The following is an 18,251-nucleotide window of genomic DNA, read 5'->3' on the forward strand; positions in this document are numbered from 1 at the left end:
AGAATGTGGCTGTGTAGCTGCGCAGAGTACTCTGGCGGTGCTGGGCTGCCGGCTGCCATTGCTCCCTGCTTCTGTGAAGATCTTTCTTGCATCTATGACACAACACCATGCTCCTTTTTTAGTCCCATAGCTGTTAAGAACATCCCAAAGTTTGGAAGAAACCCTAGTTTGTTGACTTTCAGAGATTTCTCTTCCTTTCTTGTCTCTAGCTTTGATACATATTAATGTTCTTTTTACAGAACTAAAAATAATTTAGTTAAGGCCAGTGAGCTAACTCAGTAGGTAAAGGTGCTTACTCCCAAGCCTGGTGACCTGAGTTTGATTCCTCCCTGGTCCCTGTGGTGGAAAGAGAAGCAAATCCTGAGAGTTGTCGTCTGATCTCCATGTACATGCCATGTGTACACATAAACACATACACAGAGCAAATAAATAAGGAAATATAATTTTAAAAATCTTGAATTTGGTCTTTGTTAGGGAAGCAATATGTTTATTAGGTAAAATTAAGTTATTAAAAAAAAAACTAAATCAGGCTTAAGAGATGGCTCAGCAGTTAAGAGCACTGGCTGCTTTTCCAAAGGTCCTGAGTTCAATTCCCAGCAACCACATGGTGGCTTACAACCATCTCTAGTGGAATCTGATACCTTCTTTTGGCATAAAGTCATACATGCATAAAATAAGTAAGTCTTTTAAAAAAAATTTAAGTCAAAATTGATATTAAATCACCTATTATAGCTTTCTTAAAGATTTTTTTTATTTTTAATTATGTGTATATGTGTGAATATGTACATGAATGCAGAGGCCAGAAGTGAGTGTCAGATCCCTTGGAGCTGGAGTTAGTTGCCTGTTAAGAATCCTTAGAATTGAACTCTAGTCCACTGAGCCATTTCTGTAGCCTTCCATTATGTCCCCATTTTAGAGTTTTGTATCTAAATGCATATGTATCCTATATAATATTTGTGAATATATCATATATATTTGCCTTTTTTGTTAGACTTAAATTGAGGTCTTACTGAATGTAATGATTTTTAATTTGCATGTTTTTTGTCGTTGTTTTTCGTTTTTTGAGATAGGGTTTCTCTGTGTGGCCCTGGCTAGCCAGAACCTTAAACTCACAAAGATCCACCTGCCTCTGCCTCCTGAGTGCTGCCATTAAAGGTGTTGGCTGCCACCACCCAGCCAGACTTAAATTTTATTTTTATGTGTGGGTGCTTTGCCTTTGTGTGTGTCTGTCTTTAGTTATTCCAGTTGCATATTTATTGGAACTGGAATCGGAAATGGTTGTAAGCTGCCATGTGGATGTTGGGAATCAACAGCAGGCCAGAAGAGGGCACCAGATCTCATTATAAATTGTTGTGAGCCACCATGTGGTTGCTGGGAATTGAACTCAGGACATCTGGAAATGCAGCCTGTGTTCTTAACCACTGAGCTATCTCTCCATCCCAACAGTATTGATATTTAAAAAAGCAGTAGACATCAGTGGTTCTCAACCTCATCCTATATAGTTCCTCACCATAGTTGGAGCCCCCCAACCATAAAATTACTTCATTATGGCCTCATAACTATAACTTTGCTACTGTCATTAATCGTAATATAAATATCTGTTTTCTGATGGTCTTAAGCAACCCCTCTGAAAGGATTGATTGACCCCCCCCCCCAAGGGTCACAACCCATAGTTTGAGAACTGCTGTATTACATGGATACACCGCTGTTTCTAGTCCCATTTTATGTTGCTGGATATTTAAGTTGTTTTCAGTGTTTGGTCTGCTATAGATACCAGACCAAAAACCACTGATAACACATCACATATTCCCTATCTACTCAGCCTAGTTTGCTAACCTGGTCAGTTTCAGGGACTTCTGAAACTATGCTGAGTTAGTTTGCCTTACTTGAGGAGTTTCCCTGGAGAATGGAATGTTTCATTCTCAGAGGAAACTGATACACAACAGGTGCATTGTTTCATTTACCAAGCCTCTAAGGAATAACTCTGGATACCAGATCTGATACCTACCCTAAGGCTAGCCATGTGATTTGAACTTAACTTAGATGACCATGTCTCGGTTTTTTTAAGTTACTACAATAAAACAGAACTATGCAAATTTGTCATGAAGTAGAAAACCCTTCCCTTGGGAAATTTAGAATGGTCTTTCTGGCATGGTTTATAAATTCCTTTCTTGCTAGTCATACCAACATAAAATGTCCAGGCTAGTTCCCACCCAGCCCCTCTTTTCCGCCAGCTTGCAAGAATTACAGATGATATTTAAATCCTGCTGGGAAGTATCCTTAGTAAGAACGTTAAGTGTGTCTTTTGAATATCCATTGTGATGTCAGTGAGTGGGATCTTGAGAAAATGAAAAAAAAAAAATCTCCCATTACTAGAGTCGTGTGTGTGTGTGTGTGTGTGTGTGTGTGTGTGTGTGTGTGTGTGTGTGTATCTGGTACATTTATAGGCGCCAACATAGGCAAGAAGAGGACATTTATTCCCCTTGAGCTAGAGTTACAGCCAATTGTGAGTCACTGGGCACTGGGACCCAAATTTGAGTACTCTGGAAAAGCAGCAAATTTTACCTCCTAAGTCACTTTCCTAGCCCCAGATGCTCATTTTCCAGTACTCATAGATATAAAGCCATATCCATTTCTACTTCCTTGTGACCGTTTAGAATAAGCCCTAACTGTAGAATTTGAAAGTCCAATTGTTATACACCACTTATTACATGCTAATAGTATTTGTGCCCTTACTCAGAAATTATTCCTAAAGTTATGTTTCTGTTTTTGCAGTGTATCATTCTTGTCATAGTGAGGAGAAGTGTCCTCCTTGTACGTTCCTAACTCAGAAGTGGTGCATGGGCAAGCATGAGGTAAGTTTTCTCTCTCCTGGATGTCTTTTGTTCCAGTTAGAGATGGTTAATTGTTTAAACATTGTTTGTTTCATTTCTAAAAATAAATATAGTCCAAGAAGCAGAAGCTTTGTACTATCACCTTTTTCACTTTGATGTTAAAATTTGCATATAATAAAATTTATCAGAGGCTGGCAAAGTGGCCCAGCTTAAAGACACCATAACAAACCTGACAACCTGAGTTTAATCCCTTTAACCTACATAAAAGGTGGAAGGAGAAAATTGATTGCATAAGGTTGACCTCTGTCTGACCTTCACATGAGCACCATAGCACACTTGTATGCACATATACACACACGCATGTACACACACACACACACACAGTAATAATAAAATAAGTTTTTGAAGTTTATTTTAATTTCATGTTTATGAGTGCTTTTGCCTGCATGTATGTCTGTGTACCATGTGTATGCCTGGTGTCCATGGAGGCTAAAAGAAGACATCAGATCCCGTGGGACTGTGGTTACAGATGGTGTTGCAAACTGCCATGTAGGTGCTGGGAATCAAACGTGGGTCCTCCAGAAGAGCAGCCAGTGCTCTTAGCTACTGAGCTATCTCTCTAACTTTGCTCTATTTTAAAATCTGGTTATACAACGAAGAAATGCATCGGAGTTGACCTTGAGAGCACATGCTGTGTTTAAAGACACTAGGTTGCCCAGCATGGGCTAGGTAGTCACTGGCCTAGGAAAAGTGTTTCAGTGACAGAATCTAGGAGTAAAGATAGCCTCTACCAGCTGCCTTTCCTTCTTAGATTTTATGTAGGTTTTTATCCTGATTACTGGATCATAGGACCTCTACCACAAGGACACCTTCATTCTTAACCTATAAGCCATGTTTGGCTAATTGCTATAAACCCTTTTAAACATTTTTTTTTAATCTTTTATTTTTTTTTTTTTTATTTTTAATTGTATGAGTGTACAATACAGATGCCCTCAGAGGTCAGAGACATTGAATCCCCTGGAGCTGGAGTTATAGGAAGTTGCAAGCCCCTGATAGGTGCTGGGAACTAATTCAGGTGTTAACTGCTCAACCATCTTTTTAGCCATTTTTAGGTGCATAATTGGGCCAGCAAGATGGCTCAATGGGTAGGGGCACTTGCTGACAAATCTTATGACCTGAGTTTGCTTTCTAGAGCCCACATGGTAAAAGCAAAGAGCCAGCTCCACAAGTTGTCCTCTGGCTTCCATGTATGCACACACATGCAGGTGCGCACATGGACACTCAAATGCACGTACATTAAATAAATATGGAGGATAGATATACAAAATACATTGGAATTTCCCTTTTTCTTTTTTAAGACAAGGCTTTTTGTGTAGCCCTGGCTGTCCTAGAACTAGTTATGTAGACCAGGCTGACCTTGAACTCAAAGAAATCTGCCTGCCTCTGCAGGTGATACCCACCACCAGACTGTGTATGAAATTCTTAGAGAGTGCATTTTAAATATTATATAAATAGAGGCAGGAGTGATGACTCGGCTGTTAGGAAAACTTGCTGCTTTTCCAGAGGACTTGGGTTCAGTTCCCAGCACCCACATGGCAATTCCAACCATCTGTCACTCCGGTTCTAAGGAATCCTGTGCCCTCTCTTGTAAGGAGTACGGTAGTGGCGGCAGGCGGAAAAAACCGTACCCGTTACACTCTCTGACCTGAAGGGCATAAGGCATGCATACATGCATGCAGGCAAAAGTAAATAAATAAATAAAAATTGTAAATGTTGGTATATATTTAGGAGCCAGCAAGATGGTTTGGTGGATAAAGGTGTTTGCCAAGCCTATTAGCCTGAGTTAGATAGTAGATCATATGGTAGAAAAGGAGACCAGGTTTCTCAAGTTGTCCTCTGACCTCTATACAGGCATCATGGCACATATGTGATCATACACACAAGTTATAATTTTTTAGTGCATATTTATTACAGCTAGTTCTAGTACAAAAACAGTTTCTTTGTTTGCTGTGCTGGGGATTAAACCAAGGGCTGTGTACACGTTGGGTGTGTTGGTTAGTTTTAAATAACACCACTTGATACAACCTAGAATAACCAGAGAAGAGAGTTTTAATGAGAAATTACTTACACCCGGTTAGCCTGTGGGATCATCGGTTGTTAACTGATGTGAAGGCATGGTTCCCTGGGCATGGGGTCCTGACTGTGTAAGAGTGGAGAGACCAGGCTGGCCAACAAACAAGCAGCACTCTCTCCCTCTTCTGTGATTCTGTGACAGTGGGTGTGCTGTAACCGGCTGCTCCTCCCTAACTTGTTTCAGTAATTGTAATTGTAAGCCAAATAAACTATTTCCTACCACTGTGGCTTTTCTTGGGCTATTCTTTCACAGCAATGTAAATGAAACTAGAACCAAAATTGGTACTGAGGAATAAAGTTGTTGTTGTTGTTGTAATAAACCTGGCCATGTTGTTTTAGAGGGAAGAATATATATATATATATGGGAGACTCTAGAACTGGGCTGTATAAGCCATTGAATGCTGTGGCAGAGATAAGTGGGCCATGTTAGTAGGAGCTTGGAAGAAATGTGTTCCCTTTGAGGTGTGGTTCTTGAGGTTTCAGTGGGGAGCAAGAACTTTATCAGGAATTGAACCTTTCACGTACTCTTTTGACTAATAACCTGTGTGTGCTGATCAGACTAGGGCTGAAGAAAAGCCATGATTGATAAGCGATGGCACCAGTGGTGCAAAAACGTTTGCAGAGACAAGTATTTCCTTGGGGCCAGCACAAAGTAGCTTACATAGCTGTTGTCCAGGGCCAGACAACATCTCAAACGTACAGCAGAACTTGATGTTATAGGAGTTATCGCATGGTATTGGTTTTGAAGGTCAGACATCATGTGGTAGGGTCCAACTCCCTACAGAGAGCCCCAGAGAGGCCACTGGTGAAGGTGGAGCCTCAGTTGCAGTGGCAATGCCAGAACTTCAGAATGTTCACCAGTGAGAGACACTAGAGTGGATGGACCAGCCTAAGAGAGAAGCTGTGTGCCCTGCAGATGCCAGAGTTGAAGAAGTAAGGCTGTGTGACCCTCTGCAACCTGGAAGATTACATTATGATTCAGTTCCCCATTTTGGACATTGAGCTGCAGGATTTGGGTTTTGCCTTATTAGTGTAGCTGCTTTTATGCCCTAGGTCTTCCCTTTTGGAATAAGAATGTTTAAGTGTATAACTTGTTTTTTATCTTGCAGGAGCTCACAATTAAGAAACTTTGGACTTTTAAAGAGACTTTGGACTTTTGAAGTGTTGGAATTTTTGAAGACTTTGGGGGGCTTTTTTGGAGTTGGACTATATTTTATATTAAGATATTACCATGAGATTTGGGGACTAAGCAATGTAAAATTATTGTTCATAGTGACATGTTTGTGTGTTAATTTGACAAGGGGTGGATTGTGCCGGTTTAATTGTTACCTTGACACAACCTAGAATCACCCAGAAAAAGGACCTTAATGAGGAGTTACTTAAGATCAGATTTGGCCTGTGGGTGTGTCTGTGGGGGATTGGCCTTGTTGATGGGTGTGGGAAGACACAGCCCACTATTCCCTAGGCAGAACACCCTAAACTGTATGAGTGGAGAAATCAAGCTGAGCAGCAAGCAACATGTGTGTATTCATTTCTCCCTTCCCTTGACTGTGGATACGACTAGCTGCTTGAGTTCCTGCCTTGACTTAAATGCAATAATGAACTGTAACCTGGAATTGTAAGCCAAATAAACCCTTTCCTCCTCTATGCTTCTTTTTGTCAGGCTATTTTATCACAGCAACAGAAATATCCAGGGTCCTGTGCTGAGCTGTAGTATCCCTAGCCCGTGAAAGAAATGTTCTTTAACATCTTGTTGTACATCCAGGATATGTGGCACATGCTTCTCCTGCTCCCAAGATATATTTTTGTAGCCTGCTCTTGTTACTTCATAACATAACCCTTGATATTTGTAATGTGTTTTCAATAATCTCTTATCTTTAATGGTCATATTTTTCCTGTGGTGGTTCTTAAGTCATAGTCCTTCATGTTCCTTCTCTATCTGTTTTGTGATTGCTTTGAGGCAGGATTTTATGTAGCTCAAATTGGTCTTGAACTTGCTATGTAGCCAAACATCTTGGTCTCCTGACTCTACCTTCTAGATACTGGGATTACAGACATGTGCCACCATATTCAGTCTGTGGACCTTCCTTTTCTCCGTCAGTTTATCTGCTGTAAAATACTTCTGTATTACCTTTATTCAGCAAATAATAATTGAATGCTTACTCTATGTCAGGTAATAGACTAGATATGGGATGACTCAGAAGTTAACAAGACTAATACATCCCTGCCTTTGTGGATCCATCATTCAGGGATGAGTGAGCAGATAGAAACAGACAATTGTAAGTATAGTAATGTGAGGAATGCAGAGTCCTAGGGGGATAGATCTGCCAAAGAAAGTCATTCTAGAAGAAATAACACTATAAAGGACAGTAAGATACAAGCAAGTCCTGTGAGGAATGGGTGACAAGAGCTCAAAACATAAGCAGAACGTAGCCCTAGTTCCAAAGTAATTGGAAGCATGTGTGTTCTAGACTGGAGACCTCTTCAAAGGTAGAAGGTGAATGGTGTCTCTGGAGCTGGATGTGTTGGTAAATGCTTGTGATCTCAGCATTAGAAAGGCTGAATCAAAGGAAGAAAGACTTTGAGGCCAGCTTGAGTTGCACAGCAAGACTTCATTTCATGTCAAAATAAAAAGTCAGGTGTCACTGAAATAAAAATTGTTTCCAAATTTCAACAACTCTTAAAGGAATTTGAGTGGACCCATAAAAGTAACCTTGAAGCTGAGCATAGTAACACATACCTGTAATCCCAAGTGAGGAAGTAGGAGCAGGAGGATCGAGAGTTCAAAGCCAGCCTATACTACATAAGACCCTGTTTCAATCAGGCAGTGGTGGCACATGCCTTTAATCCCAGCATTTGAGAGGTGGAGGCGGGCAGATCTGTAGGCCAGTCTGGTCTACAGAGAGTTCCATGACAGCCAAGGCTACACAGAGAAGCCCTGTCTCAAAAAAAGGACAGAAAGAAAAGGAAGGAAGCAAGCAAGCAAGCTTTTGATCTCATAGTAGTAAATTTCCATTGTTTTTCCAGCAACAGGAGGCCTAGAAACAGGTAGTTTCTCAAGACAAAAAAATGAGTTGAGAGTTCCTGTTGCCTCTTCATTAAAATGTATGTATGTGTGTATGTATGTATGTGAGAGAGTGATGGGGGGAAGTGTTGTGTGCCACAGAGTTATGTGTGGAGGTCAGATGACAGCTTGTAGGAGTTGGTTCTTTACTCCTGTATGGGTCCTGAGACTTGAATTCATCAGGCTTGGCAGCATGTGCTTTTACCCACTTAGCCAATTTACCAGTCCTTGGCTTGTCATTCTTTATGACAGGGCTACCTGAAGTTAAGAGACCATCAGCTGGGAGATGTGATAGAATAGTTGAATATTTAGTCATGTAATACAACCCTGTAACAGTGCCAAGAGTATTCCTGTCCTAGCATATAAGGGTTAGTTTTTCAACTCAGAGATCTATGAGACTAGTTTGTCATAGAGGTTCTAGGGGGAGGAAGGGAAAGTTGGAATGTTAAGACAGGGTCTTGTGCTCAGGCTGACTTCAAACTCAGTCATCCTACCTCAGCCTCTTGTATGCTAGGACATTTGGCATGTACCACAATCACAGTTATGGCATTTCAAAACTATTCCCTAGTTACCTGGTCTCATCTGTTTATTACCCATTTATTAAGAAATTTGCTGGGTCACATGTGGCTGCTGCCACAACTTTATCCTTAATCAAAGTTTCCATTTGTTTTCCTTTCCTACCCACTTGTACATCTGGACTTTATGTTATTTGTTTGTTTGTTTATTGGTTTTTCTAGACAGGGTTTCTCTGTGTGACAGCTCTAGCTGTCCTAGAACTAGCTCTGTAGATCAGGCTGGCCTTGGACTCGCAGAGATCCGCCTGCCTCTGCCTCCCGAGTGCTGGGATCAAAGGCATGCACCACCAGTGCCTGGCAAGGACACCTGGACTTTGAAAATATAACTGTTGTTAAGCAGTGGTGGTGCACACTTACAATTGAGAGGTAAAAGCAGGCCAGCCTGGTAGAGGGAGTTCCAGGACAGCCAGGGCTATTATACAGAGAAATCCTGTCTCAGAAACAAAAATCTGTTTTCATCTTTATGGCTGTGTGTAGTGGTACCCAACTTTAATTCAATACTCAGAAAGCAGAAGCAGGTAGATCTCTGTGCTTTGAGTCCAGCTTTATTTACATAGTAAACCCTGCCTCAAAAAAAAAAAAAAAAAAAAAAAAAAAGATTTAAACCAGTTACCATGGCACATGCATAGAATCCCATATCAGGAAACTGAGGCCACGTGTTTTAGGTATTGGAGATCTTGTCTCAAAAATCCCTAAACAGGGCCAGCCACATGGTGACTACCTGTCACCAAGTCTGATGACCTGAGTTTAGTCCCTGGAACCCACATACTGAAAGCCAGAGAACCAACTCATGCAAACTGTTTTTTGACCTCTACATGGATGCCATGTCACACACACTAAATGAACACACATCAACACAAAATACAGAGCTCATTTTCTGAAGAGTCTAAGGTGTAGGAACATAGCTCAGGGGTACAGTATTTGCTGAGCATTCATGAGGCCCCCAATTCAGCCTCAGTACTACAAAAAGTAAAAGGTAAAAGAATACATTCTAAGAGTGGAAATTCACCCAGAATGCACACAAAGATGAGAATCTGGCTGCTTCTCTCTCTCCTAGTTACGAAGCAACATCCCCTGTCACCTGGTTGATATCTCTTGTGGATTACCCTGCAATGCCATGCTACCCTGTGGGATGCACAAATGTCAAAGACTCTGTCACAAAGGAGAATGCCTTGTGGATGAGGCCTGCAAACAGCCCTGTACCACACCCAGAGCTGACTGTGGCCACCCATGTATGGCACCCTGCCACCCCAGTTTACCCTGCCCGGTGACAGCTTGTAAAGCCAAGGTAAGTGTTGTCTCAGCTAATAATGAATCCAGAATTGACTGCAGTGGCCCCTGTATATGCATCTAGGAAGTGCAAGTCACCAAGAAAAGTCATGCAGTCTGAATGACACTGTGCAGTGCTGGTTGCTAAACCTAGTGAACAAGAGATATGTGGTTCCTTAAATTATGATTGGACAGATAATAGCTAAGTGATGACTCGGGTAATTAGGACTCTGGTGTCATAGAGGAGTACTTACACCCTCATGGAAGGTAAGTGGGGGGTTTTAGTCTGGTCAAGGGACCAGCAAGGGCCACCCTGAGGAGATGGGAGCAGAGTCATCATCTGGGCCTTGGTTGGACCTTCATCAAGTGTGTAACACGGATTCAGGGTTACAAGCTTCATTCTAGGTTTGCCCTTTCATCTGGGAATAAAAAAAGAAGTACATTCCAGAAAGGGGCATTACAGCAGGACAGGTGCCTCCCAGTGTGTCCATTGCTGTACCATCAGTCTGCATGTAGGGTGGTCAGCCTCTTGAGCCTCTGGAAAGGCTAAGCCTCTGTGCTTGGATTTGGGAAGGGCTTTAATGGTGACCCCTGCCTGGTTCTCACACAGTTCTCTTGCACACAGTCACCCCCTGCTCACTAATATTTCAGGTAGAGTTGCAATGTGAATGTGGGAGAAGAAAAGAAATGGTGATCTGCTCCGAAGCATCCGGCACCTATCAAAGGTCAGTGCTACATAAGGGCTTGAAATCAGTGTGTTCCTTTAATGCTGGAGACCCAAACCCAGGGTCCTGCACATGCTAGGTAAATAAATGCTCTGCCACTGAGCTATAGCTCCAGCCCTAAGAACTTGGTGATGTTTGTCATTGGGAGTTGTGGCTTTGGAGGCTGTCCTGGAACTAGCTCTTGTAGACCAGGCTAGCTGATCTTGAACTCACAGAGATCTGCCTGTCTCTGCCTCTGCCTCTCGAGTGCTGGGATTAAAGGCGTGTGCCACCACTGCCTGGCTAACAAAAGTGATTTTAATGTGTCTGAGGTACTTTAAAGTGCTTTTTCTGGGCTGATGAGCTGTCTCAGAGGGCAGAGGCTCTCCTGCAAACCTGGTAACCTGAGTTCCAGCCCTGGAGGCTGGTGTCTTAAAGGAGGAAAGAGAGCAGTTCCACCTGTCATGGCATGTGTGCCCTGCCAACCACATGTATATACAACAACATTTTTTTTTAATACTTAAACGCCTTTTCTTGCCTTTAGTTTGTAAAAGAAATGCTTCACTTCCTCGTTTCCAACTCTTGCCACCTCTTTTTCATCTAATTCCACCATGAGATAGAAAGGAAAAAGTCTTGAAGTTAGATAAATTGCTTTACTATTCTACACAGCTAAGGTTCCCTGTCTCATTACAAGCATAGGGTTTCTGATTATTCTGGTAGTATCCTTATAGCCTCCTGAAGTATTGACACCCATGTGGTTATACAGAGGTGAAGTGTTTGGGAGTGGTTGGCTGTGTATATCTCTTAACTAGATGTGAAAGCATTCCATGGCTGTATGACAACCGGCTTCCATGGATACCTGGTTGGCTAATTGTTGGCTTTGTGTGTTGATTTTTGGTTTTTGAGACAAGGTTTTACTTTGTAATGCTGGTTGGCCTGAGCTCACTGTGTAGACTAAGCTAACCTCAAATCCACAGATCTACCAACCTCTGCCTCGAAAGGGCTGGGATTAAAGACCTGTGCCACTATGTCTGGCCTGATTGGCAATTTGAATCAATTATTGGACATTGGCTTGGATGTTCTGGAGATAGAAAGTTGTATTAAAGCTACATGGTGATGGTACATACCTTTAATCCCAGCACTCAGGAGACAGAGAGAAGCAAGAGGATCTCTATGAGTTCGAGGCTAGTCTGGTCTAAAATCAAGATCCAAGACAGCCAGGGCTATACAGAAAAACTTTGTCTCAAAAAAAAAAAAAAAAACAAGGAAAAAGTAAGGAAGAAAGAAGGGCATGAGGGAAGGATGGAAGGAAGAAAGGAAGGAATTGTGTTAACTCTTTCCTTCCTGTGCAGCTGCTTAGAATCAAAATGAAGACATATACCATAAGCGTGTCAGTAGTTTCAGTGTAGTACTACAGTGAACATGTAATGATAGATGAGCTTCCCAGGTCACAGGAACAACACAGGGTCACAGGTTGATGAGCTTTGAAGGAAGTGTCTGTGTCCCTAGCATGGGGAGGGTCTTATGACACTGCAATGCCTCTTTTCTATATTTCAGAATAGCTGCTATCTCTATGGCCACTAAAATAATGGACATGCAGCTTGGAGATTCAGTGGAGATCAGCAAATTCATTACCAAGAAGGAAGTTCAACAAGCCAGGTAATTTTGGAAGTATGTGCCTTCTTTCTCCAGTTCATCGGTTTCTACAAAAATTCAACTGTCTCAGTCTTCCACGGTAACATCTCACACACATGTGGTATTCAGGAGACTGGGATGTTGGAACTATGTCCATCCCAACACAGTGCTGCTTAGAACACAGCAAAGACCAAAGTAGGTTTCCCAGGCCTCACTTAAGTGATTGGACAGAGAAAGCACCAGGAACCTAAATTTGTCTAGCTCATCCCACAGAACCAAGATCCAAGGTGGTGGCTGTACCTAGAAAGAGAAGTGGGGGGTGACCTCAAGCCTACAAAGAACTGCTAGACTCCACTCTGAGCCTGTTCATCCCCCTTTGAGAAGGACTCCTTCAGCCATCTCTGGACTGGGGACTGGGGCTTAGGGAAGACAGTAAGATTGCCTTGCAGGGGATGTAGTGAACCTGGAAAAGTAGATAGCCTCAAAACTGCTTCCAGGCCTTAAGCTAGGGCTGCTATATTCTGACATAATCTACCTGAGATTTCCTTACTAGATCGTGGCTATAGAACCTGTGCCCTGACTATTTGTTTCATTTGTTTACCAAGGTTGCAGTGTGATGAGGAGTGTTCTGCCTTGGAAAGGAGAAAGTAAGTGGTTTCAACAGCGTGTTACTTCTTGAGCCCTGTATGACTGATTGGAGGAGACAACCATTCATCACCCAGCATCTGTTCTGAGTCTTAATTGCTGTCAGCAGAGGAATGTGGTCATTAGAATTAAATTGTTTGAGATGAACCACTTGGCAATTTCAGCATGTTCAGAAACATAAGCTCTGTGGTTTTGGGAGTGGTACAACCTTGATATGCCACAACATGCTTATTTTGTGACTGACCAATTTCCTGATCCCAACATAAGGAGCTGGAAAGATAGCTCAGTCTATAAAATATGTGCCACACAAAATAAAGCCCTGGGTTCAGATCCCTAGCACCCACATAAAAGTTGCCATGATGACACACACCTGTAACTTTAGCATGGGCCTGGGGTGGGGGTGGGTGTAAAGACAGGACACTTGGGATCTCCTAGCCAGCCAGTAGCCAAATCGGCAAGCTCCAGGTTCAAAGTGGATCCTAGTACTCTGGTGGCGGGGATAGGCCAGCCTAGTCTATATAATGAGTTCCAGAACAGCAAGGGCAGTGTAGAGAGATCATGTTTCAAAAAGTCAAATAATAAAGTGGAGACTGATCAAGGAAAATGCCCAACACCAATCTCTAGTCTACACATACACAATATAAGCCAGGCATGGTGCTGCACACCTGTAACCCCAGTACTAGGGAGGCTGTGGCTGGAGGATTCCTATGTATCTGAGGCCTGTCTGAATAGCCTACTGAGACGCTATCTCAAAATAAAAAAGGCTGAAGCTATATAGCCAAGCGGTAGAGCTAGCTAGCATTCATAAGGCCCCAGGTTCATTCCTTAGGACAGTACCCCCCAAAACAGTTTAGATCTTGTTTTCTTTGCTTATCCCACCTCAATCCCTCTCCCCAACACTGTTTCTTTTTTCTTTTTGCAATGCTTAGACACAAACCCAGGGCCTTACTTACACCAGGCAAACATTAAACTAGGTTGGCCTTAAACTCACAGAGGTCCATCTACCTCTGCCTCCACAGTGCTGGGATCCTTTTTGTTTTTTCAAACCAGGTCTCTCCTTGAATCTAGAGCTTGCCAATTTGGCTACTTTGTGACTAGGAGATCCCCAGCTTCCTTCTGTCTCTACCTCCCTTCTCCCACCCCTACTCATGCTAGAATTATAGACTGTACCATTGAACTACATCCCCAACTCTGGTTTGTTGGCTGGCTATCTGGTTTTTGTTTGACAAGGTCTTACTATGTAATTCACGCTGACCTTGTACTCCCTATGTAGAATTTGCCTCCTAAGAGCTAAGATGTTGGGATCATAGGTGTAAACCACGATGGCTACCTTCCACTTTCACTTGGCAATGTATGTTTCTGTTAGATATGAACTTAGTAACATTGCTGATTTAATAGAGTATACATATGTTCAGTTTTTGTGCAGTCTGCCAAACTGTATTGTACTTTCTCTAGCAGTGTAGTAATTCCTATTGCTACACATTTTTTTTCAGAACTTGGAATTGTGTTTTGTTTTTTTCATTTTAGTTATGCTTCTGAATATATGAGAAGTTGTATAGCCTTATTTGGCTTTGAATGTCTTAGCACTTTCTAAAGGTGTAGATAGTAATTTGGTACTTATAGCAGTCCCTCATTTCCCTTGCTATGACTCTACTGAGTGCTGTTCAAAGTCCTTTTTTGTTTGTTTGTTTGTTTGTTTTTGTTTATTTGTTTGTTTGTTTTGGTATTGGTTTTTTGAGATAGAGTTTCTCTGTGTACCCTGGCTGGCCCGGAACTCACTCTGTAGACCAGGATGGCCTCATCCTGCCTTTGCCTCCTAAGTGCTAGGATTACAGGTGTGCACCACCACCACCCAGCCAAAACACTTGTCATTTAATAATCACCTATAGCCAGGTAGTGTTGGTGTATGTCTTTAATCCCAGCACTCAGAGGCAGAGATAGGCAGATCTCTGAGTTTGAGGCCAGCCTGGCTGAGTTCCAGGACAGGCTCCAAAGCTACACAGAGAAACCCTGTCTCAGAAAAATAATAATAATAATCTGTAAAATGTGAATTAGAAAGCAGTGGATTCTAAGAAGACCATCAGGACCACACAACTCCTTTTTTGTAGTTGACAGAGCTGTAAGCGGTCGGTGCTGCCCAGAGCTGCAGGGTCAGAGTGCTGGATTTGTATCATACCTTCACAGAGCATGTGACCCTGTGACCTCTAACAAATCACATTTTTCTTCAGGCTGGCCTTGAACTCACAGAGGCCTGCCTGCCTCTACCTCCAGAGTGCTGGGATTAAAACTCTGCATCATCTCATCCAACCACATTTTCTTAAAGAAAAAAAAAAAAAAAAAAAAAAAAAAAAAAACAATAGCAAAAACCCTGTAAGGATAGCTACTTCCCTAAGTTATTGTGAGAACACATGTAATAAATACCCTGATCCCAGTGGAGAGATCCTAAGCTGAGGATCAGCCTGGGTAACTTAGTAAAACTGTCTTAAAAACAAACAAATCTAAGGGCCAGGACAGGAGAGACAACTCAGGTTTGGCTCCCAGCACTCGTGATAGCTCACAACCACCCATAACTCAAGTTCCAGAAGACCTGACTTTGTTGGGTACCAGACATTACATGTGGTGCACATACATACATTGAGGCAAAATACTCATACACATATAATAAAATAAACCTTAAAACAGCAATAAAAGCCTTATAACTCCATTAGGCTCTTGGCATGAGATTATTATAGGTTTTGTTCTTGTTGTCTTGGTTCTGTGTGTTGCAGATATGCTTGCCAGAGAAGAGAGAGACTTGATTGTCTTTCACTGAACCTGTAGCTAGACTGGTGACTAGCAAGATCCAGTGATCCTCCTGTCTCCACTCCCCACAGCTCTGGTGTCAATGGCAACATAAACACAATGTATACTTACACACAGCTTTTCATGTGGGTTCCTGGAAGCTTGTTAATCAAGTGCTCTTCCTTGCTGAGCTGTCTCCTCAGCCCCTGACTCTATATTTTTTTTTTATTTAATTCTATTTGTACTATAAATATGTATATATGAATGTGGGCACACACATACCATGGCCAACTCCTAGCTTTCCACCTCCTCCTCCTCCCAACTTGCAGTATTACAGAAGTGTGTCACCATGCTCTATGGTTTGTTTGTTTTAGTTTTGGTTTGGTTTTATTTTTGTTTGGTTTTGTTTTTGAGACAGGGTTTCTCTGTGTAACAGCTCTGGCTGTGCTGGAACTTGCTTTGTAGACCAGGCAGGCCTTGAACCCATGGAAATCCATCTGTGCCTTCCAAGTACTGGGATTAAAGGCGTGCACTATCACTGCTCAGCCCTTATTTTTTGTTTGTATGTTTTTTAGATTTATTTCATGTGTATAAGTGTTTTGCCTGCATGTATGTATGCTCACTGTGTACATGCCCGGTGCCTTCAGATGTCAGAAGAGGGTTAAGATCCCCTGGAACTAGAATTATGGATGGTTGTGTGTACTGAGAACCAATCCTGTGTCTTCTGCAAGAGCAATAAGTGCACTTATCATTGGGCCATCTCTCTAGCCACCTTACTCCTTTTTAAAAGATTAATTTGTATTGTACTTATGTGTCTGTGGATTTATGTCACATACATGCAAGTGCCTGAGAGCCTGGCACCATACAGATGCTGGTAACTAAACTCCGGTTCCCTGGGAGAACAGAAGCCTTCTTGACCTGAGCATCTCTCTGGCTACAGTCCTTATTCTTAAGCATCAAAGAATGTCATCTCCCACTTACCATTCCACTGATCTCAAGACCAGCCTGCTCTTCACTCAGCAATCCATATCTCCGCTGTGTTACTTATTTAGACCCATCTATTTTGCATGTTTTCTAAGAAACAATAATTTGGGTACAGGTATTTGCCTGTATATGTATCCATGCACTGATTGCATGCCTTGTATCCATGGAGAACAAGAGGGTATCTGCTCCCCTGAACTGGAGTAACAGATAGTTAGGAGCCACTATGTGGGTGCTGAGAACCAAGCCTAAGTAAGCCCTTTGGAATATCAGCTGCGCTCTTAGCTGCTGTTTCTCCAGCCTCAACTGCATACTATTCTGAGTGAAGCAGCAAAATCTCGTGCCATTCACTCTGTCTTGGAAGAAGGAGACTCATTCCTTTGTCTCATATATCCACACTAAATAAACTACCCACATGATTGTCACTTTGGCATCTCAGTGCTCAGCTAAACTGATGGTAATATCATACTGTTTGTGTCCAAGTAACCCTTGTTGTATCTCCAGAGTAGTAATGCTTTTTGCTTGGGGTTTGGTTGGTTTGGGTGTTGGTTTTTATTGTTTGCTTGCTTGCTTAGGGTGTGTGTCCACCTGTGCTTGTCTGTCTGTGTGTTTTTTGCTGACTGGTTGGTTGCTTGGCTGGTTTTTAAGACACGATAATCCTAGTGCTTGAGAGACTAAAGCAGAAGGATTGCTGTTCAGGGCCATACATTGATTCCCTGTTTCAAAACAAAACATCCAAAAGACCAGGTATAGCTGCATATACCTGTAGTCCCAGTACTTGGAAGGTAGAGGCAGGATGATTAGGAATTCAAGGCCTTCCTTGGTTCTTAGTGAATTTGAGGCCAGCCTGGAATATGTGAGACCATGTTTCAAAAACAAAAAAAAAAAAAAAAAAAAATGAAAGGTGCAGTGTTGGGAAGCTCAGTTAGAAAGCACTGTGCACACAAACACAAGGCCTAAGTTTGCTTCCAAGCGGCCCTGCAAAAAGCCAGGTGTGTGAGCACATGTTTGTTATCTCAGTACCAAGGAGGCAGACAGGATCTTTGGGACTCATTGGCTAGCCTGGCCAAGTGAGGTCCCAGTGAGAAGTCCTGTCTCAAAAACCAAGGTGACAGCATCTGAGGACAACACCCGAAGTTGACCTCTGCCCCCCCCCACTCACACGCGCACACATGTGCATGTACCACCCCTTTCCCCCCAAAAGCTGGAATGTTTTGGATTCAGTCATCCCTAGAGAGTCTTAAATCACCTGTAAATAAAAGAGAAATACTATATATCCCTTCCTCTTATCCCCCCCCCCCCTTTTTTTTTCAGGAGGTTGGCAGAAGCTTTTGACATCAGTGATGATTCTGACCCTTTCAATGTGCGTTCTTCAGCATCAAAATTCAGTGACAGTTTGAAAGATGATGCCAGGTATGTGACTGGTTATCCACTTTCCTAGCTGTGGCTTAAGAACATTCCAATTAGTTTAAGATAAGGTAATTAGTCAGGCCAAAAGTGGTGGCACACACCTTTAATCCCAGTACTAGCACTCGAGAGAGAGAGGCAGGTGGATCTCTGTGAGTTCAAGGCCAGCCTGGTCTACAGAGCAAGTTCCTGGACAGGCTCCAAAGCCACAAAGAGAAACCCT

At 42.4% G+C, this 18,251-nt stretch overlaps 1 protein-coding gene across 1 annotated transcript in view; it reads left to right on the forward strand.

The window, feature by feature from the left end:
• Positions 1–18,251, forward strand: part of Nfx1 (nuclear transcription factor, X-box binding 1) — a 67,220-nt gene that overhangs the window by 44,276 nt on the left and 4,693 nt on the right. Inside the window, exons 15-20 of the mRNA XM_051187552.1 lie at positions 2,776–2,855; positions 9,664–9,894; positions 10,527–10,600; positions 12,137–12,238; positions 12,820–12,861; positions 17,936–18,034. Of these exons, the coding sequence (XP_051043509.1) occupies positions 2,776–2,855; positions 9,664–9,894; positions 10,527–10,600; positions 12,137–12,238; positions 12,820–12,861; positions 17,936–18,034 (628 nt within the window). The remainder of the gene's footprint in view (positions 1–2,775; positions 2,856–9,663; positions 9,895–10,526; positions 10,601–12,136; positions 12,239–12,819; positions 12,862–17,935; positions 18,035–18,251) is intronic.

Source organism: Phodopus roborovskii, unplaced genomic scaffold (genome assembly GCF_943737965.1).
Source record: "Phodopus roborovskii unplaced genomic scaffold, PHOROB, whole genome shotgun sequence".
Lineage (NCBI taxonomy): Eukaryota > Metazoa > Chordata > Mammalia > Rodentia > Cricetidae > Phodopus > Phodopus roborovskii.